This window comes from Pteropus vampyrus, unplaced genomic scaffold (genome assembly GCF_000151845.1).
Source record: "Pteropus vampyrus isolate Shadow unplaced genomic scaffold, Pvam_2.0 Scaffold18, whole genome shotgun sequence".
Lineage (NCBI taxonomy): Eukaryota > Metazoa > Chordata > Mammalia > Chiroptera > Pteropodidae > Pteropus > Pteropus vampyrus.
Window position 1 is genome coordinate 11615343 of NW_011888799.1, and position 8701 is coordinate 11624043.

At 36.8% G+C, this 8701-nt stretch overlaps 1 protein-coding gene across 1 annotated transcript; it reads right to left on the minus strand.

Annotated features, from left to right (window-relative positions):
- Positions 1–3198: 3198 nt before the first annotated feature.
- PGK2 (phosphoglycerate kinase 2) lies at positions 3199–4556 on the minus strand. Its single transcript, XM_011354808.1, has one exon. The coding sequence runs from the start codon at positions 4450–4452 to the stop codon at positions 3199–3201; it is 1254 nt and encodes a 417-aa protein (XP_011353110.1). The 5' UTR covers positions 4453–4556.
- Between the last annotated feature and the right edge of the window lie 4145 nt (positions 4557–8701).

The window sequence follows — 8701 nt, forward strand, 5'->3', positions numbered from 1 at the left end:
CATTTGGTAAAACTGTTGCCTGTGGTATCATAGTAGAAAGAACACATTCCTACAGAGCCTAAAGCTACAGGAAAAAGTGTTTAGAAAGGCAGAATATCAGTATGTTTTGTTGTTATATGTTGCTTTAAGCAAAATACTGCAACAAAAAAGGAGTTTATTTACTATTGGAAGTTTGTACCTCTTAATCCTCTTCATCGATATGCGTTTGTCCACATGAGCATATAAGAGGGCAGAAATATATATGGGTTCACAATCCTTTATTCAAGACATGTTTTGTAATTCTTAATTCTTTTATATTTCAGAATAATATTTTGTTGTATATGTCATACATTACCCATCTCAGGAAGGACTGGTACCTTAAAATTAAATATATTAATATTTCATCAGTACAAAACGTTCATACTAACAAGTGAAATAAATAAAGATTAAAAATAGCCTTTAAAATTACTTGTTCATTTGTTGCTTTCAATTTTATATTGCACATATGAGTGAAATCATATGGTTCTCAACTTTTTCTGTCTGATATATTTTGCTTAGTGTGATAATCTCAAGATCCATCCATGCTGTCACAAATGGCAGTATTGCACCTTTTCTTATGGCTGAGTAATATTTTATTGTATATATGTACCACATCTTTATCCAATCATCTGTCGAAAGGCACTTTGGTTGTTTCCACATCTTGGCCACCACGAATAATGCTGCAATGAACATAAGGTTACATAGAACAGCCAGGAAATATTGGACAATCTGCCTGCAACCTAAATTGGCTAATAGATCAGGAAAGTGAATTGAAAGTGAGTTCTCTCAGAGTTGGAAAAGCTAGCTGTCTCAATACTACAAACAGTATGAAAAAGACTGTCACTCACAGTTAACTCAAAAGCCTCCCATTTGGAGTTTTTCGCCAAAATTAAAGAGGCAACAGGCAAAGATCGGATTATAGGGGTTGCCTTTTGCAGAGGGCCACGAGTTAACTACTCCTAAGATGAAGAAGAGGAAAGTGAGCACAGCAAATAGGCCAATTAATTAAAAGCAAGATTCAGAGGATTAAGAATTATAACTAGAAGACAGTTGAGGCTAAGGTTCTTTCACATGTAATTATATAAATCTTGGTTTTTGAGAAAGTTGAAAAATCACAAGTCTGTCCTGGAATACCTTTTAATCGTGTGATATAATAAGAAATCCCTGGTTTCTTAAAACTGCACCAGCAAAGAGGAAGCTAGAAAAACTGTGCAGTTTAGCCTAATGTGGCCTAATTCTCCAATACCTGCTTCAGAATTTAGGATGAGAGATTAGGAAATAAGGAAAATTTCAGATGCCCAAATTTGGGGCCAAAAAGGACAATGAATAAGAAACTTCCTTCCAGAAAACAAAACTAGAGTCTAAAGGAAATTCTTCCACTGTCAGGTCAGGGTGCTCTTGCAACTTTGTAATGAACCAATGACATTTTTGGGTGAAGATTTTTATTGCTGTTATCTTATTTCTTTCCTAGCACTCTATATTGAGTGTATAGAGAGAGGAGTGTTGGAGGTATGAGAAAAATAAATGACTGTACTTTTTAGTTTGACGGGTTGGGTATCTCAAGGTTATGTACAGTTTTTTTTTTTCCTATGCAATCCAGGGGACAGTTTGTCAGAAACCATTAATTCCCCGCCCCCCACCCAATATCTATTCCCCTCTACTTCCTTTCAGTAATAGAACCTGTTGATTTTTAGTTGAGTATAAGATACCTAACAAAAGAGAATACATTCCACAAGCCTCTCTTGCAAAATAGGCTTTATCATACAACTAATAGCCAATAGAATAAGTGAAAACAAAAATTCCTGAACTTTATGGGTTATATATTTAAGAAAAAAATATATATATTGCCTTTCACTAACTCCTGCCTTTGAGTCGGCTATCAAGTAGTAAAAGCTCAGGCAGACATTCAGAAACAGAGATGGAGCCCACTTATTGAGAGTGATAGATTTGTTTCATTGGTTTGGTTCTCTGTCTAGAGGACCTCATGGAGAAGAAAGAGCCCACCTATGTGCGCTAGACTTTTATGCAAGAGAATAACATGTTATAAACTACTAAAATTTTGGTTTTCTTTTTTACCTGTTCTTAAGTCCATACCTTAACTCTTACACCTTCTGAGGGATTACCAGGACTTTGTTAATATTGTCTTTAGAAATATGCCGAAGTTTCAGGTATGTTAAGATTATATTTTAAGTTCAGTTATTCAGGCTGCTGAATATACAGAACTAAATGGGGGCTGTGGGACATAGGCCATCATAGCTGGGATAAGTTAGTCTGCTTTTTTACTCTTAATTTGCTAACAACATTGCCCTGGACCAACTCTCTCTACAAAATGAGCAAATATTCTCCAATAGGTATTCTCATTTCTTCTACATTTCTTAGTGTTTTCTTATTCTATTTTCTAATATGGAAGAGTTTTTATATCTCCATTTTCCCCATGACTAAACTGTTTATATACATATTTTTTATTTACTTCAAAAACCCAGTTTTTAGATTTAGCAGTTATATTTTCTATTTATTAAACATCTGTTTTGAAAAAAAGCAATCACTTCTTTATTTGAAACCTGGATTTGATTCGCAGCTTCCATTCTAACAGATATGCGTGTGTGTGCTCTTGTGCATTCTTACACATAGACACGATTCCTTCCTTGGGATCATTTTTTCATTTAATAAGAATGTTTTCTTTCTCTTGTTTCTTATTCGGTAAGAAATTTCCTCTTAACAGAGCTTTAATGGTACCCATGAGTTCTTAAATATAATCATCTTTCTTAGTTTATTTGGGCACTTTCATTGTTTAATTATCAACTTTTACCCCCCCTTTTCTCAACAACATGGATTTTGTCTTATTTCCATGTTTCAAACAATGAAACAATAACAAAGTTGGACTAAAATAAAAAGGAGAGATTCAGCTTATTCAATTCACTTTAATAGGCAACTCACTTCCTACACATCACAGTGGTGAAGTTCAAATGAGATCTTAAAGAAAGTGGACGAATGCATGACAGAAGTAAAAAGAACTGCATTGCTGTGTTGATATCAAGAGTTCTTGCTGGCCCATTGCGTGGTTATTGTCTAGGTCTTAATACAGGGGTATATTTAAACAAAAGTCAAGTAGAGATGTAAAAGCACTAAATTGACTTAAAGGCTGTGGACAGAAAACAGTAGGAAGGAACATTTTGTCAACTACAAGTTGCTTAGGGCATCCACTCCAGGAAGGACTTTACCTTCCAGAAGCTCTAGACTGGCACCTCCTCCAGTGCTTACATGGCTGATTTTATCTTCAGTATTCCATTTGGCACAGCAAGTAGCAGTGTCTCCACCTCCTATAATGGTGATACAGCCTCTGGAAGTGGCTTTCACGATTTCATCCATGAGGGCTTTGCTTCCCTTAGCAAAAGCATCCCATTCAAATACCCCTACAGGTCCATTCCACACAATTAGCTTAGCTTGGGCCACAACTTGAGCATATTTCTTGTTGGTCTCAGGGCCACAGTCCAAAGCCATCCAGCCAGCAGGTATGCCTGATGCTACAGTGGCTTGGCCAACCTTAGCATTCTCCTCAAACTTGTCAGCTGTGACAAAGTCAACAGGAAAGGTGATGTTCACACCATTCTTACTGGCTTTGGCCATGATATCTTTGACAATTGTGGCTCCCTGTTCATCAAACAAGGAAGCACCAATCTCCATGTTTTTGAGTACTTTGAGGAAGGTATAAGCCATCCCACCACCAATAATCATCTCATTGACCTTGTCTAGCATATTTTTGATGAGCTGGATCTTGTCTGCCACTTTGGCTCCACCAAGTATAGCCAGAAAGGGTCTCTCTGGGTTTTCCAGGGCTTTGGCAAAATATTCCAGCTCCTTCTTCATCAGGAATCCAGATGCTTTCTGAGGCAGATTCACTCCCACCATGGAGCTGTGAGCCCGGTGAGCAGTGCCAAAAGCATCATTTACATAGACATCACCCAGCTTGGAGAGCGATTCTCGGAAAGCTTCTATTTTTTGTGGCTCAGCTTTAAGCTTGTTTCCAGAAGGATCCTGGCCCTTCCCTTCTTCCTCTACATGAAAACGTAGGTTCTCCAGCAAGATGACTGAACCTGCAGGTGGATTGGCACAGGCTTTCTCCACTTCTGGGCCCACACAGTCTTTCAGGAACAGAATATCCTTACCCAGCAAGGATTTGAGCTCAGCAGCAACAGGCTCCAAAGAGTATTTATCAGGCATGGCAACACCATCAGGTCGACCTAGATGACTCATAAGAACTACTGACTTGGCTTGATTATCCAGGCAGTACTTGATGCTTGGGATGGAAGCCTTGATTCTCTGGTTATTTGTAATCTGGTTCTTCTTCATGGGAACATTGAAGTCTACTCTCATAATGACTCGTTTTCCTTTAACATCCAATTTGTCCAAAGTTAACTTCTTAGAAAGAGACATCTTGACAATACGAATACAAATAAAATGTTGAAGAACCACTTCGTTGCTGCCGGCAGGCTGGGTGGGTGGTGTGTTTCTAACGCCTGTCTCTTTGGCCCAGCCCCTTTCTTCTCAGGACTAAGTCTCCCAAACGACAACCATGATTGGGCTTGGGAAAGGAAACCTGGCTGTGTGATTGGTCAGTGGTCCTGTCCATCTGGATTTGGAGTGCGTTGCGTGGCACAGATTGAAACCGAGCAGTCGCACGTGTAAGGGAACCTGGAGTATTAGTACTTGGCTTGGGTGACGGTTGAAGAGGTGAAGAAATCCTGGAATAAGGAAGGTCCTGAAATTCAAACTTCCTACGGGTTCTCTTTTTTCCACATCCGTTTCGACGATTGCTTAAAAAAGAAAAAAAAAAAAAAAACCGCACTCCTCACTCATGTCAAATACAAGCTATATCTAAGTGTAAAAACTTCTGAACAACACAAATAAAGGGAAAATTGGAAACAATGGGTCTATGGAACCTTGTTTATTCGAGGCAACATAGTATGCTTTTGTTTTTTGCCTTGGTAAATACTTCTTTCTGTTACGAGCAGAGTTTGGTGTTAACCTTTGGCTTTACGTATATATAGCCTAAGGTAGGTTAGGAATTATATATTTCATTATCTTGCTTTTCCCATTATCAGACTACTGTGCAAGAATGTGTGGTGGCTTCTTCAGGATAATCTCATAAGATCAAAGTAAAGTATCAGTAAAGTACTGAAGGTGACGGTGACATTTCTTTCAGGCTACAAAGTTATGACGAGGCTCCTTACTTTTTCTTGCCTCTCTCTTTGCTTCATTACCTCTATAAATTAGAAACTGAGCTGGAGGAGGTATGGTTTTCATAGGATGATAATGTCTATTTAAATTGAAAATGAGTCAGAGATTTTATTTTTGAAGAAAATATATATAGCCGATTCATTTAGTAATAAAAACTGGCTTTGCAATTAGTTGATATGGCAGTTTCCTAAAGTTGAATAAACTAAATATGTAGCATGAAAGTATATTTGAGGCATCACACACCATAATGGCTATAATAATAACAAAAAAAAAAAAAAGACAATAGCAAGCGTTGACAAGGACGTAAAGAAATTAGAATATTTGCATATTGCTAGTAGGAAAGTAAAATGGTTCACTGCCTTTAGAGAGCAAATTCCTCAAATATTGCATATGGAGTTACCATATGACCTAGCAATTCCACTCCTTATATATTTACTACAATGATATCACAATGCTTGTACAGTAGCTAACATGCAAAAATCTGACAGTAACAAATACTGTCAAAGATGCATTGCAAAAACAGTCTCATTTATGGCTATTGGATTGAGGTTTGATACAACCACTTGGAAAACAATTTGGCAGTTTCTTATAAACATAGACTCATAGTACAAGCCATAAATTCTACTCCTAGATATTTACCCAAGTACACAAAAACCTATATACACTCAAAATTTTGTATACAAATGTTTAGAGCTACTTTATTCATAATTGCCCAAAAAGTGGATACTCTTTAACTAGTATGAAGACACAAAGTATGAGGACATTGTATAATTCCACTCATATAATATTTAAGAAAGGATGTAACTAAAGGGATGGAAAACACATCAGTGATCGCCAGGTATTAAGGGAAGATGGTCAATTATTATGTGGATGCAAAGATTTTTAGTATGATAGACAATTTCTATGTACATGTCAAAATCCATAAAATTGTACATTATAGAGACATATAATGAATGAAAATTTTAAAAAATGAACCAAGATGTTGAGAACTCTCAGGGTAGAATGCAGACTCTGAAAAATGAACCAACCGTATTGCAATATATGACAAATCTCATTGAAGGTGATAGGGAAGAAAGATGACTTTAATAGCTTTGGAAAAGTGGTTTCCAAAAGGTAAGACTTAAGACCAAAAAAGACTGTTCATAAATGTAATCCTCTGGTAAATTTATCACAGGCATATATTTTAATTCTGAAACTGCTTTACATGTATACTAGAGTAATTGTAGATCAGTATCTCGCTGTCAGAAAAAGAAGTTACGAACAAAGAGAAAGATTGGAATGAACTCTGCAGTATTGGATTAGAGTCAGAGATAAAAGTATAAACGCATAAGAACTTCAACATGTATGTACACACATAAATACGAAACAATTATAGATGTGTATACATATTAGGTTTTTAATATTGCTGTAATAAATTATCATAAATTGAGCTACTTAAAACAACACAGTTTTTTTACCTTAGTTTTGTAGATCAGAAATCCAGTTTGGCTCTACTGGTTCCTCTGCTCTGGGTTTCATGAAGTTGAAATCAAGATGTTGGTGGTTTGCCGTGTCCAGCAAGTGGTAAATCCTGCCACGTCCAGCGCAGCTCTGGAAATATACCTGAGTGGGAATGGTGGAAGATGAAGAAAAGAAAGAAGACAGAAAGCTGGGATCAGGAGGCCCTCTGCCTGCTGATGGTGGACAATGGCGCAGTTTTATTTTTGCAAGCTGCTTTTATACATTAGTATGTTTTATACAGAACATACTAATTGGCATAAGAAGTTTCCCTTAGGCATAGCAATACTGTTTCTTCTACTTTTCCCAAGCCATATCTTATCATTACCTTCAGCTTGTTTGCCTGCCTGCGGCTACATTTGTACTTTCTTTTTCTCAGAGTTTGTGGAGGTGAGGTAATCCTTGGTTGCCCTCGCAGACCGTAAGGTCCTTGTCGGTTTATAATCCGTTCTCCACAGTGGTTGGGTTCTTACTGGGAGATTCGGGTAGAATTTGTTTCTGAGTTCATTTAGGCTTTTGGAAAAATCCAGGGTTTTTCACAGTCATAGGACTGAGATCTCTGCTTCTTTGCTAGTTTATTAACAAGCCCATAAAGGCCCTATTGGCCCTACCGGTCACAGGGGCACCTATACCTGAGACAGCAATGGTGCGTTGAGCCCTTCTTACACCTGAATCTATGATTTTCACTTCTACTGCATCTTTCTTCTACCTTCAGCCAGAGAAAATTCTCTGAGGTTAAGGACCCCTGTGATTAATTTGTTGGGCCTACCTGGATAACCAAGGATAAATTCTCTGTTTTAAACTCCATAGCAATTGTATCTTCAAAGTCTCTTTTGCCATGTAGTATAATATCTTCACAAATTTTGGAGAATAAGGCATAGATATCTTTAGTGGGCCATTATTCTGTCTACTACAACATGATTTGTATACATATAAATATTTCCAAGTTCTGTCCATAAGTAGGGCTAGAAAATATCCTGGTGCAAAGAAAATATCTTGGGACCAGATCTTGGTTTCTAAATAATATTCGCTGATAAAAGAAATCAGGGCTCCTTGGATAAATGACTCATTCTCAGAGTAGAGGGGGAAAAAAGAAAAAAAAATAGACAAATAAGACTTCATAAAAGTTAAAGAAATTTGTGCATTAAAAGAAGTTATCAACAGACTAAAAAGGCAACTCACAAAATAGAATAAAGTACTTGCAAATCTTATATCTATTAAGAGAGTAATATTCAGAATATACATAGGACTCTTAAAACTCAACAATGAAAAAACAAACAACCTTATAACAATGGGCAAAGGACCTAAATAGGCATTTCTCCAAAGGAGATATATAAATGGTCAATTAGCACATAGAAGATGCTCTATATCACTAATCATAAGAAATGCAAATGAAAATTACAATGAGATACCACCGTAGCCTATTAAAAGGGCAATTATCAAAAAGAAAGAAAGAAAGAAAGGAAAGAAGGAAGGAAGGAAGGAAGGAAGGAAAGAAGGAAGGAAGGAAGGAAGGAAGGAAGGAAGGAAGGAAGGAAGGAAAGAAGGAAGGAGAAAAATAAAGAAAAGAAAAAAAAAAGAAAAGGAAGGAAGAAAGGAAAAGGAAAAAGAAGGAAAAAATAAAAGTAACAACTGCTGCCGAGGATGTAGAATAATTGGAATCTTTTGTGCACTGTCTAAGGGAATGTAAAATGGCACACATGCTGTGGAAAACAGTATGGTAGTTCCTCAAAAATTAAACATAGAATTAGCATATGATCCAGCAATTCCTCTTCTGGGTATATATTCAAAATAATTGAAAGTAGGGTCTCCAAGAGATATTTGGATGCCTATTTTCATTGCAGCATTATTCACAATAGCTAAAATATGGACACAACCTAAGTGTCTACTGACAAATGCATAAGTAAAATATGGCATACGCATACAATGGAATAAAAGAGGAAGAAAA